Source organism: Chaetodon auriga, chromosome 16 (genome assembly GCF_051107435.1).
Source record: "Chaetodon auriga isolate fChaAug3 chromosome 16, fChaAug3.hap1, whole genome shotgun sequence".
Lineage (NCBI taxonomy): Eukaryota > Metazoa > Chordata > Actinopteri > Chaetodontiformes > Chaetodontidae > Chaetodon > Chaetodon auriga.
Genome location: NC_135089.1, coordinates 24124630 through 24143498, shown reverse-complemented (window position 1 = coordinate 24143498; position 18869 = coordinate 24124630). Strand labels below are relative to the sequence as shown.

The 18869-nt window shown below is 40.1% G+C and overlaps 1 protein-coding gene across 1 annotated transcript in view; it reads right to left on the bottom strand.

Moving 5' to 3' along the window:
* The window catches only part of septin12 (septin 12), a 95748-nt gene extending 84362 nt beyond the window's left edge, over positions 1 to 11386 (bottom strand). The window contains exon 1 of the mRNA XM_076752140.1: positions 11285 to 11386. Coding sequence (XP_076608255.1) covers positions 11285 to 11339 — 55 coding nt within the window. The 5' untranslated portion in view covers positions 11340 to 11386. The remainder of the gene's footprint in view (positions 1 to 11284) is intronic.
* Between the last annotated feature and the right edge of the window lie 7483 nt (positions 11387 to 18869).

Below are 18869 nucleotides of genomic sequence, written 5' to 3'. Positions count from 1 at the left end.
TTGTTTTTAGCTCTATCTCAGTATTATCATTTTAAATGATATGTACATCGAAACTTATGTTAGATCAGGTGGTTATATTATAAGCTGTAATGAGAGGTTTAGATATGGTAATGTGAGCATCTGCTAAAAATTTGAATAACACACCAACCTGATGATGAGCTTGAATAATGTATGAATAACACACCTGTGGGTGAATAACACACCTTTGGGTGCATGAATAACACACCTGTGGGTGAGTAACACACGTTTGGGTGCATGAATAACACAGCCACGGGTGAATAACACACCTTTGGGTGCATGAATAAAGCATTGACTGTGATGCTAATGTGCCTGTTAGCATGACCTATGATCTGAAACAAGGGTTTTCTTTGTTTTCCCTTTTCAGAATTGGTGAAAAAAACTCTGACTGACATGATCAAACACAGACTGATCCATCCCACTGCACCACAGAGTGACAGAATTTATTTTATTTTATTCAATATTAGAAATAAGTATGTACATTTGCTCCTTCTAACTCTGAAGTATATTACCTTTCTTGTTTTTCATTTTTATTCAGGGACTTTTTGTAACAAAAGAATTTCCATTTCTATTTGATAACCATTGTTCAAACTACTACAATAGTTTCTGTCCTGCGGGCTAACAGATACCAGATTGGACTCATGTAAATGAGATGCAATGAGCAGCACTGTGTTACCTGGCTCCCCCGGTAGGTGAGAATCTTTCAGGCTGGATTTCTCACTAAACTAGATTGAGGAATGCCTACATTCAAATAGCCACATCTTCTTCAAATAATTTCAGATTTCCATGTGTTAGACATTGTTAGAAATCTCAGAAACTAAATCTGTAAATAACTCAAAATGCCTCCCGGGAGCCTTGTTGCTGGTTTTCTCGTGGCTGGTCACATATCATGTGAGGGAGTACCAATTCTTGATCAACACATCAAAATTTAACTTCCTGAAATATTTTGTTGTCATAACTTACATCATCAATCTTAGCAGCTTTCAGCTGTTCGGAACTAAATCTTTCTTATCTTCAGTGAAAGAAGTGATCCATTTTCATGAGTACACATGATGTCCAGCTAAATTACGTATTATTTATGTATTATGTAAATTATGTAGCTATACCATAAATTTCTTAGTAAAGTCTGGGGTCACAGTCAGCAGGTGTCTGTAGGCTATGTGGAGATGCATACTTCATTTGCAATCTCAAGATCGAACATTAAAAAAATAATTGTACACATGTAATGTGTAACAGTACTTATGAAGGATGACATATTGTGTGTATATATCATTTAACCTATTAGCAATAATACAATAGACACACTTGCTTCTCTGCTCATGTCAGCACGAATCTCTGATGTCCTGACTTCAGACCAGCATTCTCAACTGGAGTCCACTGCAAGGTGCACTGTTAATTTGTCTGTAAATATAAGCTGCTAGGACTATTTTAAACCCATACTCCTGCTGTAGCTTCAGCCATTATTAGGCTTTGAACAGTCATGTGGAGGCATGGCTGTGGTAGCATAACAAAGCATCAGCAGACCTGGGAATGTGTATGAAGTCATAAAATTATAAATAAATAAAAGTGGCAATGCCAAGCAGAAACTGAAATGGGTGGGGATCCTCTGGCCTCCTATCATAAATGGCCATTTGATATACGAGACTGCCTGACCCAGTCTACGAGGAAGTTCAGAAATGAAAACAAGCAATTCAGAAATACAAAAAAAATCTCTCAACCGGAATTATTTTCACTCTGCAATAAAAAACAATACCCAAAATAGTAGACTAACACGTCCATCTCAGTAGTCTATGAATGCAACACACACGTAGCGGTTGATGTCACATCAGTGCATCACCGAAAATGTCATGAAAACAAAAGCAGATTCGGAGTTCACCAAAGGATTATTTCTTTGGTGCAGTAAAAAGGCAAACCTGTGTGCCTAAGTCGGACTGTTGTTTATTGTTACTCGCTCTGACTTATGAAAAAGGCAAATCTCAAGCACTACAGCTCCAAACATGCTAAACTGGATGAATTGCCAAGACAAATGCACTTGGATAAAGTTAAAGCTCTTCAGCGGACATTTTGCTAAAATGTCTCTTCATTTTCGTTGACTAAAACGAGACAAAATGTTTAACATTATTTCGTCTCGTTTAGTCTCGTTATTATTATTTTGCAGTATTTCTGTTTACTGTGTCTCACTTCAGAGGCTGCTTCAGGTCGCACTGTGCAGTCACAGGCGATGTCACTTCAATCCCCACTCGCGGCATCATTTAGAAGATGCAGCCGCGGTAGGTTAGCGTTAACGACAGACAACTGACAGAGAACGGGACCAATGTCCGGCCAGCCGGCTTTTGGATGGTAAAATAAATATGTTGGAAATTCAAATCAGAGCGCCTTCCGTGTCTGGAATGGATGTATTCTTGAGTCTATAAGGTAACAATAATAATAATACAACCTTGTTTGAATTTTGAAATGGGTTTGGCTAAAAGAACATTTTGGTTCCGTCTATACTAGTTGTTACTTATACTATATTGACTGGGTTAAATAGAATTGCATTACTAAAAAGAGACTAAAATACAATTTTCATTGACTAAAACTAAACTAAAATGTCATCAGTGTTTGTCGATTAAAACTAGAAAATAGTCACAGATAATTTCGACTAAAATAAGACTAAAATGCTCAGACTTTTAGTCCACTGAAACTCGACTAAACTAAAAAGAGTATGAACGTGACTAAAACTAATAAAAACTAAAATGACAGCTTGACACAAACACTAGACTAAGACTAAATTTTAAACAGGCCACCAAAAACAACACTAGTTGCAAAGAATCAGTTCTGTTCAAGACTGATTTACCCAAACCTGGAACCAGCTGCAAGTATCATCATCAACTCTCCGCTCTCCTCCTCCGCTGATGAGGTCTGGGCGGTCATTTTCTCCAGCTTGGTTAGGCCCAGCCTGACCAATCGAAGTGGAGTAAGTAGGCAACAGTCATATTAGTCAAAGACTTTTTGTCTAAGTTGTTTTTCTGAATTGTCTTCCAGCTTTTAGGTGGTTAAAAATCTTGTCTTTTTCAGTGTGTTTGCCAATAATGAGTAATAGATAAGTGAAAGAGTATGACAAAATGTCTCCTAAGCTGCAAGCTGTCATAGTCCTGCTTGTTTGATGTGTTGTGCTGTCCGTGGTGCTGATGCAACCACCACAATATCACTGTTACAATGATTTTGTTTTGTCTGGGGCATCAGACTGTTTGTGTGTAAATCGTTAGTTTAATAGTGGAGTAAGACAGGACTTTAGCATACTTTTCCATTCTTGTAAATAATAGCTTGCACTACTGGGTGAAGTGAATGTTAAGTGTCACCATTAAAATACACAGTAAATAAGCATATACTTTTATTATTCTTTTTAACATATAAAACTACAATCAACTGTTTTTGGTAAAGTTTTATTACTTCAGGTACAGAACTAAAAGGTTGTGTTACTTTTGGGGTGCGGGTTGAAATCTCAACCATCTCAAACCTAAGCAAATAAAAGCAAAAATAACTCTGTCCTTCAGAAAATTAACCCCCCGGTGAGGCGAGTTAATTTTTGGGAACCAGTAGGCACTGGGAGGAGAGGAGGCTGCGATGTGGACACAGTGCGAGTAGATTTCTGAGTCTGGGCATGTTCATGTCTAACCTCTCCCCCGACTGCACATTCCATATAGGTGGAACTCTCTGACTGAGAAGACAACAAGTGCAGTGAACACAATCATACGCACCAATGGATAAAAACATTAAACAACTTCCACTTACTAAAAGCACATCTGGAAGACACATTCCAAGCAGCCATTTTTAATGCTGGAACACTGAAAATAACACTTGAGGGCTGGGGCTCATAAACATGTGAACACACACACAGCCACATGTACACACACTCATACAGAGATGTCTGGCTACTATTTGCTTCAAAAGCACCTGTTCACGGAAAACTATTAGACAGAAGCTGGAATCTATCAAAGGGACAGTGTGTCTAAAGTTTAACTGCCAGTGTGCCATGCCTGTCGAGAGAAGGAAAGAGCAACACAGCAATTAAGCCTGTCACTACTGTGTTGTTCTTTCCTATGTTGTATCAGTATTTACAATTACCCCAAGTGGTATCCAGCCATGCTAGTTGTGAAGCTCCACCTCCAAACCAATACAGTGAATGTGACAGCCATTTTCTTTTCTTTGCACAAAGCAGTAACAAATTAAATTTGGAAAAACTCAATGACAACATGTCCTCCTGACTAAAAGTGTTCCTGTTACTCATAATAATCCAAAGACCCCACAGACCCCACTACAGACATTTTTCATTGAGAAGATAATGATTTAGTTCAACTCTTTATTATTGAAGAAACATTGAAGAAAATGTAAATTAATATTAGAAACAGTTTAGCCATTTAAATCATTGTCAGTTCTCTTCAGTGAACGTTTAGTCTAATTTTTGTCATGAATCTTTTTTCTTCCAAACATGCTGAGGCTATAGCTTTATTTATTTGATGTATACAGTATTTTATCATGTATACAGGTATCGTTGAATAAAGTTGTCATTCACAAACTCTTCTGTGTGTACCAGTCATTCTGCCCATCAGTCATTACTGCAGTCAGGTGTTCTCCAGACTGCAGAACTGTGTCATTATTCACAAGCTGATTTACTCATCAGTTCACTAAAATACTGGTGACTGTTGGGGATCAGCTTGCGTTAATGCAAAAGTGCTCCTTCAGTGTACATCTAGGGGAGGATTTAGATGACTGACTGTAAACGTTAACCCTGAACTCATCCTAATGACAGCCTATTAACACAAAAGACAGTGTATTGAAAGTAGCATTAACATTACCTCCATATCCACAGTCTTTGGTGCTAGGTTAACATTACCTTCCCTTTTTTAAATGTTAGCACACAAACATTTAGCGGATGTTTTCATGGTTTGTTCCACCTTTTTTTTTGTAGCTATGTGTCTATTTTTCAGTGGGACTGTACACTAATTTAGTCCACAAATAGTTGACCTGCACATTCATGCAGCAGGTCAAGCAACTATATCAACTTCTGCAGATGATATTTTGGGATCATAATGGACACCATTTCACCAATTAGCACCATAGCTAGTGTGCAGGTATTTAACTCATTCACATTTTCAAATTTGTCACCAATCAACCATGTCAGCCATTTTCCTTTTTTTTTTTTTTGTTCTGATCCATTCAGTTCATTTGAGATTACTGTCTTCACACAACAGTCTGCATACTTTCCCTGCACTAATGGTATTGTCTCCGCTCTCTCACTGGTTCATTAGAACTGATCCAGTATGTATTATTGGCCTGGCAACTCCAGACATGTCTGACTACAGTTCTGTCTGCTCTGATGCCAAATGCTAATCCATCATAGAAGAATGGTTTGGGAGCAAGTCATATCAAGTGCTACCTGTCTGTGTGTGTGTGTGTGTGTGTGTGTGTGTGTCTGTGATCATGGGCTCAGGACAGAGTGGGATTTAGGCTGATTAGGTGGAAACACTAGTTTGTGAGATCAGGGCAAAGTATTTGTGTTACATGCAAGTGTGTGTGTGTGTGTGTGTGTGTGTGTGTGTGTGTGTTCATGTGTATTACAACTGGTATAACTGTGCATTGTTTCATTTTGTAAAAAACTCTGATAGCTACTATCGGATAGAAAACACACACACTGACTGGAGCTTCCTGGGCTGTTGTGCTCCACTGCGTTAATGCAGGCTGGAATGTCAAAGGGGGATATCTGCTTTGTTTTTGATATAGTGCCACTTGTTATGAACAAAGTCTGTGTGTGTGTGTGTGTGTGTGTGTGTGTGTGTGTGTGTGTGTGTGATCACTGGGTCGGTAAGTCATGGGACCCTCTCTGATCTTTGAACAGACAGTGCCCTGCTCGAGAGCAGTACCAGGATGTGACAGGGGTGGGGGGGCAGCCCCACTGACTCCTCTAATCTCCCATGTCAATCAGAGGCACCCTCCTGTCTCTTCCTCCAATCAAGTACACACCTTCTTTTGCCTTCACTGTGCTGATTCACACAAGTGACTCTAATGTTTATACTCACTTCTAGGGCTGGGCGATATGGCTGAAAACTGTATTGCGATAAGTGTTTTATATCAGTCGATATCGATAATTATTGATATTTTTTTATGACCTATTTAAAATAAGGACCAGGAGATAAATACATTTAAATATTTTTATTTTAAATTTAACCTTCCTTTGATTATAATCCACTCAGCTATCAAGGCAGAAAGGAAAGGAAATGTGAACACAACCATGGAAAACACTCACGTAATAAATGTCAATAAAAGTCTAAAATCACAATGAACACTCAACAATTATATCTTAACATTAAGGTGCAAAAATAAAGAATACGTAACAAATGCTTACTAAAGTGTAACAAAATAGTGCAAAGTGTAAAAATGTAAACAGAGAAACCTGAAAACTTTTTTTCTGCAGGTTTAGTGCCAGGACGTTCACAAACTGATTAATCTTCTGGTGAATAAAGTGTTTTAAAATATGTGCAATGTTTTATAAACATAGGAGAAATTAAAATAAACTGAGGTACACTTTACATCTGTAACACAGAAAACAAATGGCAGTCTTAGAAAAGTACTTTCGGCCAGGTATAACATTGAGGTCAAGCACGTGTAAGAGATTTTTATAAGCTGTCTTCTCCACAGTGCTCAGCGGAAGCATGTCCTTAGCTATATGATATGCCACTGCCTCCTTTATGTCTTTATGCTTTTTAGATGATTTGTCATAAGGCACTGAAGCAGAGCACCTCTGCATGGTGGTCTGCTGCTTGTGCGGTGGTGCTGCGGTAGCAGATGTTGTTGGACGTTGGCAAATACGGCTGCACTCCAAATGGTGAGTGCGGCTAAGGTGATAAAACAAGTTTGTGGTATTGGTGGGGACGACGGTCTTGCATACTATACAGACCACATTGGTTTCACTACGGTCCGACTTACAAAATCCAAAAAACTGCCATACTGACGAGCTGACTTTCCCTGTTTTATCGACAATTTCTTCGCTCGCTACAGCACTCACTTTCTATTTGGCATCTCGCTCCTCGCGAAGAATCAAACACGAGACAACGCGATGGTGCAACTGAACATGATACTGTTATATGACTGGCTGTTAGCGTGTCACTCCCAGTTATCAGTGACTACTCCCTACGTTGCTAGGTTACCAGAGAGCGAGTGCCTTTGTTCATGCAACCAACCTTGCTTCGCAACTTCTGGTTTCTTCCAACAAAGAAAAAAAATTATCAAATGATTTATCGAACGCATTTTTCTATCACGAAACATATCGTTATCATTTTATCGCCCAGCCCTACTCACTTCTAAAGATGGAATCACAATTTGACTCCAGGCTATGAAATAAACCTTCACACCCAAATGCCGTAAGTGCTGTTTTCAGAAGAAGTTGGACAACTCAGAAATACCATCATGTAGCATGTTGGTGGTAATATACTCTAGAACACGTTTTTCATAACTATGTCCACAGGCTTCGAACACAGCAAATATCTGTATATCAATGGATAGAGGTGATGGTCAGGTGCAACACACATCGGCCACATCATGTAGCTTTCATACACGTATCATGCAGGCAGAAGAATCCATGGTACAACAGCCAATCTGAGCAGTGTATCATGACATGAATTCATAGGTAATTCCCGTCTGTTCCTCAAAGAGAGAATTTATATTGGACGATTCTGCAAAACCTCAAATCTACTGGAGTTTTTGAACACCAGCATTATTACATGGTTCACTTTTACACAGTGGAAGGAACCTTTTCTGCTTGCAGTATAAAGATACACATACAAAAATCCTTTTAAGTTGTTTTCCCTAAATCACACAACTCTAGATAAATGATCACTAACTGGTGACCTGCAGGGCACAACCGGCCCACCAAGGTTTTCCATCCAGCCTGCAGTATATTGCTGAACTCAGAAAATGCACATCTAATGTTTCTCACCAGTTGAAGAGGCCCAGTCCATCCTGAGAGTGATCGATGATTAGTTTGCCAACCCCTGGCGACAAGCCAAAAAGTTCACCCATTCTGTAGAAAATGATTATTCTCCAACTCCATCCTCTTACTCCATGGATCTAACATCAAAGTGCCTGACTCTCAGGCTGGCCATTCCCTTGAGCTGACAGCAGTGCACTGGCCAGACTACGTGAGGTAACTCCAGACTTGTCAGAGAATCACTAAGCTTGCCTATTTGATGAAGTCACTTTGGGTAATTTTTGTTGACCAACTGTTGTACTGAGTTTACATTTTTTGCTTCCTGAGATCCTGAAGAGGATTGTCTTGTTGAAATAAGGACTCATTCATTGATAGTGGAACTGTGGGTTTCGTATTGAGCACTGACTGCCACTTTGGCAGGGGTCTGACAGCATTTTCCAGTTTCTAGTTTTTGGGAGTCTGTCAGGCTAATAAAAATAACATTAATGTTCTAAGACAGTGAAAATATTTAACAATAATACGCTGCTTAGGCCAAAACAAAATGAGTTTTGGTATATTTGAAAATCTGGCCCACAGAGTGTCTGCTTAGACAAATTCTAACCCTTGAACAAATTTAGTTGAGGACCCCTGCTTTAGAGAGTGACTCTCATCCATCTGATTAAAGTAGAAAATGAGGCACCATTTTTCACCCAACATTTCACAGCTGGTTGGCACAATTGCTCCCCCTCTTTCCTAATCAAATTTAGATCCATGACGTCTGATGATCTTCTACCACTGGGGCTCTCAACCCTAACCGAGCTGCTGGAGGAACCCGGTTCACAGCCTCAACACAGGATAATTTTTAAGAGAGGATAGTTCTGGAAGATAATCATCATGTCCGATTCAGATAATGCAGCCTCTATCATTGATAAGCATGTTAATTGTGTCTATGGCACAGAAGATAAAAAAAAACTGTCAAGCAGTTTGAAGCATCAATAGGTAACAGTTGTGGAAAAGAAGATACAGTACAGTTTCCAGTCTGTGACCAAAGGCCACTCTAATTTGTTTCAAGGCACAGATCAACACTTGTCTAAACAGAAGAATGTGGAAAGAAAGTAAGAATGAAAGGAGAGAGGGCACCTTTTGTTTAAATGTCCCTGCAGGGTCCCAGGACATGATGGATTACTGAGAAAAAGAACAAAGTCTATTCTGACATTCTCTCCCACTCTCTCTGTTCTCACAATAAAGATACTCATAGTTATTGAAAGGCCCTCGTAATTTGTTTTTGTTTTTTTTTTTTTTTGTTTTTTTTTACAACTTTTTCAAAATCTTTGCCTGATTTACAGTGTTTCAAAGAGGTCAACAAAATATTGTTAACGTCACCGACGGCAGCTGTATCCTGTGATGGATTATACTGAAATTCCAAAGAGGTGACAGAGACACAGGCAATGAGAAGCGGGATGACACTGACTGTTTGTGAAATGTTTATCACATGACAAACATGTATGTCATGTATTTTCCATATCCACACTGTAACATAAGACCAGCCTTTTAAGGTACAGTAGTCACTTTGGAGAGGATTATCAAAACGCTATGTCTCTGCGACCATGTTGTCAGAAAAGTGTTGTTTTTGGATTGCAATGCATTGTAATATGGAATTTAGTGGGTGATAGATAGTGGGTGTAGATGAAGCCTTTTTTGTTGGTTCTTGCAGCCAACAGCAGAGAATTTGGCATGTGTTATTTGTAATGTGACCTTCCACGTCTTTGTATTACTGAAGTCAGCATCAGAAAGAGAAAAATAGAAGCTACTGGATATAAATCCAGTCCGATGAGACTCTGCGTAGCCCTCTACCTGCATGTTATCACAGCCACAGTAAAGTAAATTATTTTTAATATGCTAAAACATTTATCACTGTAATGAAGGTTTTGCAAATATAGTGGGAGAATGTGACACCGATGAGGTGATAAAACCAGTATACCACCTTCCCCTACCAGAGAGTAATGACAGGTTTTTGTTTTTTTTTTGTTGCACAAATGTCCTGTTTACTACATATCTCATTATCTGTAATAGCCATAGTCAAAGAATCGTTATCAAAATGTTTTTTTATATCTGGTTGACTGATGGTTAGAGGATTTTCAACTCTAAAATGCTGCCATCAACCACTCTAAATTACTTAGTAACGGGCCTCATTGATTGGAGCCAATAGGACACGGTCTTCCTCAAGAGTCTCTTTTGTTTGTTGGAATGTGTACTTGACTGATTCCTTTAAAAATGAAACTGCATACAGCTTTCCCCTTTTTGAGGTTCTGTTGATGTTGCTGAGGGGTTTTGAAGGACAGCCATTTCACAGAGCTGAATTTCCTGCTTCTAAAAGATACTATTGTTTGCTGATATGATGCACACCCCCCCCCCCCCCCCCCCCCCCCCCCCACACACACACACACACACACACACACAGAGCCCCAGTGTGCACATACATAAAGCCTTTCAGGGCTTTGCCTTCACTCTGTTATTAGTGTTCCCCTCTTACATGTCCAGGCTGTTTTACATCAGACTCCAGTAATTATAGTGTGAGTCTAACTTAGACGCACACAACAATCCAACAATTTCTTGCTACTGAAATTAAATTAAATGCTCATGCAACATGGAAGAAGGGACCTTAAATAAGGCGAAAATATCTTCAACCACTTCTCTTGTACAATATTTCAGATGATACACACACACACACACACACACACACACACACACACTCTCTCTCTCTCTCTCTCACACACACTCACACACAAACTGACCGAGGATGAACCTATGATTGAACTAGGGTTGCCACTATCAGTTATCTTGATTCTAGATTCATCTAGCCACTGTGTTTGCCTTTAATGGATAGGTCTATAAATGCGGTTTATAAAATATCAGGAAATAGTGGGAAATCTCCATGTTTTTTTCCCGGAGTACGAGGTTACGTCTTCAAATAACAAATTCTTTACAGCCCCAAACCTACAAAAAAACCAACTATTACCTATCATACTATTAATATCCACGTTCTGATTTCTTACAATTTACTTTTGATTCATTAATCTGTGAATGAACCATTGTTTCAGCTCTGGTTTTAACAAACAGTAATCAATCATATTTTCTTTACGGGCTATGTGGCTTTTTTTTCTGGAATATTTTAGTTCGGTGGCTATTTACTTAACAAGAAAGAATAACCATTTCAGGCCACTGTATTCAAACCTGATGCAGACTTCTGATCCCGACATTTGTTTTTGTTCCGAACAAAACAAACAGCAATAAAGTAATTCAGTATTACACTTTACATACCTTCAAAATCTGATAAAATCCCTTCGAGGTGGTCATTCACGGAAAGTTCCGACATCCTGGTAGTGCAGAAAACTCCGTGATGCCGCTCCAAGTAAGATGAGAAAGAGGTTAGCTCTGGGGGGGGGGGGACAAAAAAAACGTGTATTTCCTAAACAGAATAAGTAAACTGTTCCACTATGATGGTGACTGAGCCGGCTGAAATAAGCTGCACTGTGCCTTTCCTCTCCTCAGTGCTGTGCCTCAATATTCGAGTGAGCTCCTGGGGCAGTGGTGAATCTGGCGTGCGTGTAGGTGGCCAGCCCCTCTGCTCGAATGCAGTCAGCCTGGACCCGAGGGGACGGGGGGCGGGGGACGGCTGGAAGGCGGAGCTGAATGCAACACCTGGAAGAAAAAACCCAGTCACCCCCCCCCCCCCCCCAATCCATTCCCTCTGGCTAAAAGCGTCACATGACAGACAATTTTGTCTGTTCAGAGTATCACCTGGCTGGAGTTCAACAGCTTGTATAAAGGACAAATCTATAGGATACTTAAGCCTGCACTCTGTTACAAACCTGATTCTGATGAAGAGAAGTTCAGTTTGCTCAGTTTACAAACATCAAGAGTAATGAAACATTGAAACAACTAGCGGGCAAAAAACTCTGTTGTAGTGTCATAGGCTTTATGCCTTGTAGGCACCCATAGTCAGGGGTGTGTACAATATGGAAGTTGAGCCAGATGATGCGATCAACTTGGTTGTATGGTTGTATGAGCTGTGGCTGTATCTTGCACAAGTGACCAGTAAAGTCATGTTCATAAAGAAAATCTGTCTCAAGATCAATTTCAAACTTTTAAGGCTTTCAGTCAAATTGTAATGGAATTTTATGTAAGATTAATTAAAATTACAGTTTTCATTTTCAGACATATTTCAGAACATAGAAAGTTACTCTGACTTGAGGTCTCTTAAACAGCCGTAGCTCTGGCAGTCCAGGGCAGCAGCTTCCATCTCCCCTGAAGCAAATGTAGTAGCGTCGTACTCTCTCGTTGCGTTGTGTAACTCATAGAACGAAGACCGTCACTGTTAGCAAACTCGCCATTTATTTCGGACATCTGGCAGAAGGATCAACATACAGTCAGTCTTGGTTTCCTCTCACACACACACATACACGTCAGGAAGACAGCAAGGTCCGACTGCTCATTCAGTATTAAAACAAACAACTTTTTATAAAAAAAGGACGTGCTCAACCAGTTTCCGTGTTGTGTGATGAGTTTTTATGGCAAGTGGAATCTTACTACTTATTAACTCCATTACACATACATATGATCTGTCTGGTTCTTTGACCTGATTTTCTAAACACAAATGATAAGCATAGTAGGTTAAAACTCTCCAGACACCCTCTTCTTTGTAGTAGATCCGCACAGATCACACAGATCCGCCATTTTTGTTCTCTTGTTGGCTGTAAAGATGAGCACAAATCACTCCATCGGCTCCCAGTCGCAGAGGACAGAGGAGTGGTGTGGATTCAATTCATTTTTGAAGGCAACGTCCCCACTACAGTTGGCAAAAACCTGTTGGTGTGTGCTGACCACTTCAAGACTGACTGTTTCTCCAACATCGCTCTGGTTGGAGAAACACAAGGCAGGATTAGCCGGAGGGGTCACTTTCAACTTTGCGTAGAATACCTGCAGACGAGGGACATGTAAGTATACAAATAATTAGCTGTGTGTTTCTTTTATAGATTAGTGTGAATTCTTGCATGTTGTAGCGTGTGTTTTGCCATTGAGAACAATGTAAGGCTAACCACTAGCTTCGAGAATTTGACTTCAGCCATCAAAGGTTAGCCAGCTGCAACCGTAGCTTTTGGTACATCACACCACCCCTTACAAAAAAGAAGTTTATTTAAGTATACTATTAGTATACTTTTTTAAACTAAAAAAGTTACTTTCAGTTTACTTTTGATGTACTTAGCAGAGAGATACTTAACAAAGTTATACGTAAGTATACTTGGCTTATATACAGAAATGTCCAAGTATATTTGGTTTATACTTGTACTTGAACTTTTGATCAAGATTTACTTAGGAAAAGTATAATAATGTTCAAGGATATTTGGATTGCAGTTGTGCTTATTCTTTTGATAGCAGCCTATTAAAATAATTTTTCCATACATATTGGCTTCTTTGAAGTACATTGCAGTACATACTATCTCATGAACTTACATATTCCACAAGCATTGGTGGACAGTAACGGAGTAAATTTACTTTACTTACTACTGTACTTAAGTACAGATTTTGAGAATTTGTACTTTACTTGAGTATTACATGTTTTGGATACTTTTTACTTTCACTCAATTACATTTCAAAGACAAATATTTTACTTTCTACTCCACTACAGTTTTTGTCTTATTCTTACCCAAAATGCAATTGGCCACACACTGTGTTCATCACAGAAGGGAGCCAATCACAGTAGCCTACCCGGTCTCAACTGGGATCTACGTAAAAGCGGAAGGACGTCATCACGCATGCACAGCTAGCAATATAACAACTTCTGTCTTCAGAACAGAACAGGAGAGCACGTTGGATCAGCAGGCTGACCATGATGACCAACAACCACCAGAACTCCCCCAGCCTTATCTAAAAGACATGTTTATGATTAAGGGGATAAAAAACCCAAGCACCGAAAGAAAGTCCTACAAAGGTCCTTTCAAATGCGTACTGTGTTTGCTGAAGCAAAACATCTCGGCGTTCAATAACTCACTGTCCAACCAGAAGAAGCACATTGAGGCAAGTAAACAAACAGTTGTTCCGCTCCAGATAAATGCTTTAAATGATAAAATCCAAGTTAGTTAGTGAGGTAGTGATTTCCACCATGTTTTTTAATGCAACACGGACCACTTTCCAATGCCATCTGTTGTGAGTGTGTGAGTGTGCTGTATTTTGGAGGTTGTGTGTGTGTGTGTGTGTGTGTGTGTGTGTGTGTCTGTGTGTCTGTGTGTGTCTGTGTGTCTGTGTGTGTGTGTGTAGAAATATTTTGCGGGGTGACAGGTGCTGCTGAGAATAATTAAAATAATCGATTTGGGGATTATAAAACAGTGGAATGCAAATTCCTGAAAGTGATGCATTCAATACACATGAAACTCTCAAAATGTTTTGAATGATCTATTATTATTGTTTATTTATTTTTTGATGCAGTCACCTGTAATTTTTTGTTTAACCTTTTGATGTTAAAGGTGACATATTATGAAGCTATTTCAGTAACTTACATAGGTCTATGATTTCCATAAAACATGTTTTGGAAGCTGTTTGCTGGAAATAGCTTTTAGGAAAAGATTCTCGCCCCCCTCTTTCCCTCTGTTTCAGTCCCTTTCAGAATGTGCTGTTTCTGGTGTCTGTAGCTTTAAATGCAAATGAGCTGCTGCTGTCCCACCCATGTTACTGTTAGCCCAGTTCTTTGTTGGAAGCCCAAGAACGGTCCGAAGCAATCTTCAGTTCACAGCGCTGGTTTCAGACTGACAGAGCTCCCGCAGGATTTCCACCAGAAAGAGCACAGTTGTCAAAGTTCACATTTATCATGTTGGGTTTGACCAAACCCTGTACAATAATCACATATGTGTTACAGAATATAATTGGTCAGTTCCAAGGCCTGGGCATACCATATGTTTGTTCTAGACATGTGATAAACAAACTGTATAAGTGTGTGTTGTGTGAGGCGTGTATCTAAATGTATGTCTTCAATACAAGCGCCGCCTGTACAGGGGGCAGCGTGAGAGGCCCGCAGTTCAGATGGGTAATGCTCATGCTCGGAGGCACCAATCCTAACTTGTAGCATACGAGAATGACGGGGGAGAAACTCAGCTAAAAGCCTCTACCAAGCATTGCCACCCAAAAGTCACATAATCCATACCCCAAGAAATTATATGCGCATGTAACAAAAACACGGAAATTGCGCGTCTGCTGATTTCAACACGTCACACAAACCACACAAGCCTGATATCATATGAAAGCAGAGAGTCTGAAGGTTCTGGTTGTTTACGTAAAGAGGAGGGGGTTTCTAGCAATTACTAGGTTGCTGAGACATTGACCGGTCTAACATTTTACAGATATACAATAAATATTTATTGACCACAGTCATGAATATTTGTACATGGAAATACAGCACAAGTGAAGGATTCACTGAATCCATATTAGAAAAATGTGAATACGGATGTTGACTAACATAATGTTCAATTTTCTCAGTCATTACAGGTATCTAGCCTATATGAGTTTTGTGAGCTGGTGCTGGAGCTTCCTGCCCGACCCGGGGATCAAACCAGCGACCTCCTTGCTGTGAGGCACGTGCACTACCTGCTGCACCACCGTGCCACCCAATCATGTCCATCAAATCATCAATATACCCTGTGCGATACACAGACACACAGAAAAAAGTGAATCATTAGTATCATTTATTAGATTATTCAACATTATTTATTGTGTTGAAAGCACCGAGCTGTGGTACTTTGTGTCATGTACAATATAAATGTTTGCAGCCCACAAGTTACAAAAAGCAAGCACAGTGGCATAAAGAGGTCAAAATAAAAATACAGAAGTATACAAGATACAGAATGGAAAAAAAAAACTATGTATATGTACATTTGTACATGTAGTAAATGCCATAAAAAAGTACTGTTGCTAGTAGTCGTATGAGAAAAACTAAGTACTGACATGATGTGTGGTATTGCACTTGAGAAATGCTATTGCACCTGAGAAAATACTATTCCACCTGAGAAAAATACTTGGGAGATACTAGGTCTATGTATATGCACAATATATACAGTTTATACAAACACAGTTGCCAATATGGACAATAAATAGTGTTATTGCACAGCTGACAGAAATATGCAGCTTAGAAATTTAGAAATTGCACCAGGTGAAATGAATAAATGTGAGCAGATTAGAGTATTAGAGCACTATTAGCACTGAAAACAGTAGTGCAAAACAAAAGCAGGTTTATGATGTAGAAAGACAGCATCAACACATTGTTACATTACATGATGCTGGAGTCAAACAGTCTGACAGATGTTGGGATGAAGGACCTCGGGTAGCATTCTTTCTTACAGACTGCATGCAGCAGTCTGTTACTGAAGGAGCTGCTTAAGCCCCACAGTGTCTCATGCAGGGGGTGGGATGGGTTGTCCATGATCAATGTCAGCTTGGCTAACATCCTCCTCTCACCCACCTCCTCGATGGTGTCCAGAGGGCAGTCCAGGACAGAGCCAGCTCTCCTGGCCAGTTTGTTAAATCTTTTTCTGTCCCTCTCAGAGCTTCCACAACCCCAGATGACCACTGTGTAGAAAACTGCAGATGCCACCACAGAGTCATAAAAGGTTTTTTAACAGTGTCCTACATACTCCAAAGGACCTCAGTCTTCTTAACAGGTGCAGAAGACTTTGGCCCCTCCTGTACAGGGCATCTGTGTTAGTTGTCCAGTCCAGTTTGTTGTTGAGGTGAACACCTAGGTATTTGTAATCCCCCACGATCTCAATGTCCAATGCCTGGATGTTCATTGGTATAGTCTGTGGTACAGTCCTTTGGAAATCAATTACCATCTTCTTCATCTTGCTGGCATTTCTGCACAGGTGGTTCAGTCCACACCAGTCGATGAAGTTGGTTACAACCTCCCTGTATTCCCCCTGAGCAGTGACGGTTGGATCGTGTTGAAAGCACTGGAGAAGTCAAAGAACATGACCCTCACCGTGCTTCCAGTATGCTCCAGATGGGAAAGAGATCGATGGAGCAGGTAGATTACTGCGTCCTCCATGCCGATGCTTGGATGATATGCAAACTGTAGTGGGTCCCGTTCGCTGTCCACCAGGTGACAGAGGAGGTTCAGTATAATCCTCTCCAAGGTCTTCATCAGGTGGGAGGTTAAGGCTACTGGCCTGAAGTGGTTGGACTCCCTGGGATGCGTGGTCTTTGGGACAGGAACCACACAGGAAGTTTTCCAAAGGGTTGGAACTCTCTCCAGACTGAGGCTCACGTTGAAAATGTGCAGGAGGACCCCGCAGAGCTGATCTGCGCAGTCCCTGAGCAGTCTGGAGCTAATACCATCTGGGCCTGTAGCCTTCCCCATTAGATAATTGTTGCAGCCCTGGCCGTGTTGCTCTGTTTGTTTGTTCCTGTGTGGTCCTGTGGCGTCCTTTTGTCCTTTTGTTCATGTTTTTGTGTGTGAGTGTGTGCTCTTCTTTTTTTAGCAGCTGTGCTGGTCCTGCCCTCCTCCGTACAACAAGTGGTGTCGCTCTCCTATTGGTCCCTGCTGCAGCATCCAGCGTGTCTTAAGCCAGGGATTTTTCATTCACCGGGGAACTCGGCTTGAAAGCAGTGGCTCGTGTGTTTTCTGGCGTTTTGACTGAAGAACTTAGTCCCCAGATCTCCGGTGTATATTATGGCAGTGTTAGTTTTGGTAGTGTGGTTTTTGGTGGTGGGTTCTGGATCTTCTCCAGGTTTTGGGTTGTAGTTTGTTACACTGTATATATTTAGCACTATTTTGTTTTGGCTGTGGCCCTTTTTTTACCTGTACATCAGGTCTCTTTTTGTTAATAACAATAAATAGATGGTTTACCATTGTACCTGGTTTTGAGGCTTAGAGTAATTTGTTGATTTGGAGACAAAGTTTATTTTTTTGTCACTCTTTTATGTTGCGTCCTGGCTCCCTTAGGCTGGGGCGTAACAATAATGTACATAGCTTCAGAAGTTTTGCACAGAATTTTTGGAATGCCTATTTTTCTTCCATGTTCATGTTGTGGTTATTACTTGCAAAACAACAATTGATATGAGGGATATATGAACAAAAAGTGTTTAGTGTTTTACTTAATTCACCATTGCACACCGTAAATAGCATCATGGTACAGAATTATCATTTTACTGAAAAGCCTATATGGGCAATTCAGAAGGTACTTTATTGCCCCAATTTACAGCTTGTTGAAATGTATAGCTCCTGTATCTGCTTACTGTTCAAAAATGCTGTAGGCTACGGAAGCCTATCCTCTCTTTGAAACAACCACTTCCCGAATTCGATTGGCTTGTTTGGAAGCTGCAGGCAGGGTGCTTTCAGAAATCCGTATCTCACTCAAAAAAGCACAGGCGGTCTTATTTCACACTTTGTATGCGTGTGGTGGCACCAGAGACACAAAATAAGGAGGAGGAAAGAGGTACTTAAACTTTCTTGCTGTGTTACTTTTATACAAGTCACTTGTAGGGGAATTACCTCTAAATTAATGTTACATTCGTTAATATTACTCGGGGCACCAACCTTCGTCAGCTACGAAGGATTTTGTATATTATATCTGTTAAAGCTGATGTAGTGAACGAATGAATCAACAGTAGATCAGTCTGATAATCTAAGGCGTGAAATCTCAGTACAGGGATTGCTTATATCCAGCTCAAAAGGACACCGTCGGACAATGACTGGTATGCAAAAGATTATTTATTAAACACAATAATGAGATGAATATGAATCATGAATAATACGATAGATTATATGGATGATATAGATTAACACAAACACTGCACAGAGGAACTTATGGCAAGAGAATGGTAAAATGAGTTTGGCAATAGTGAGAAGTAGGTTTTAAAG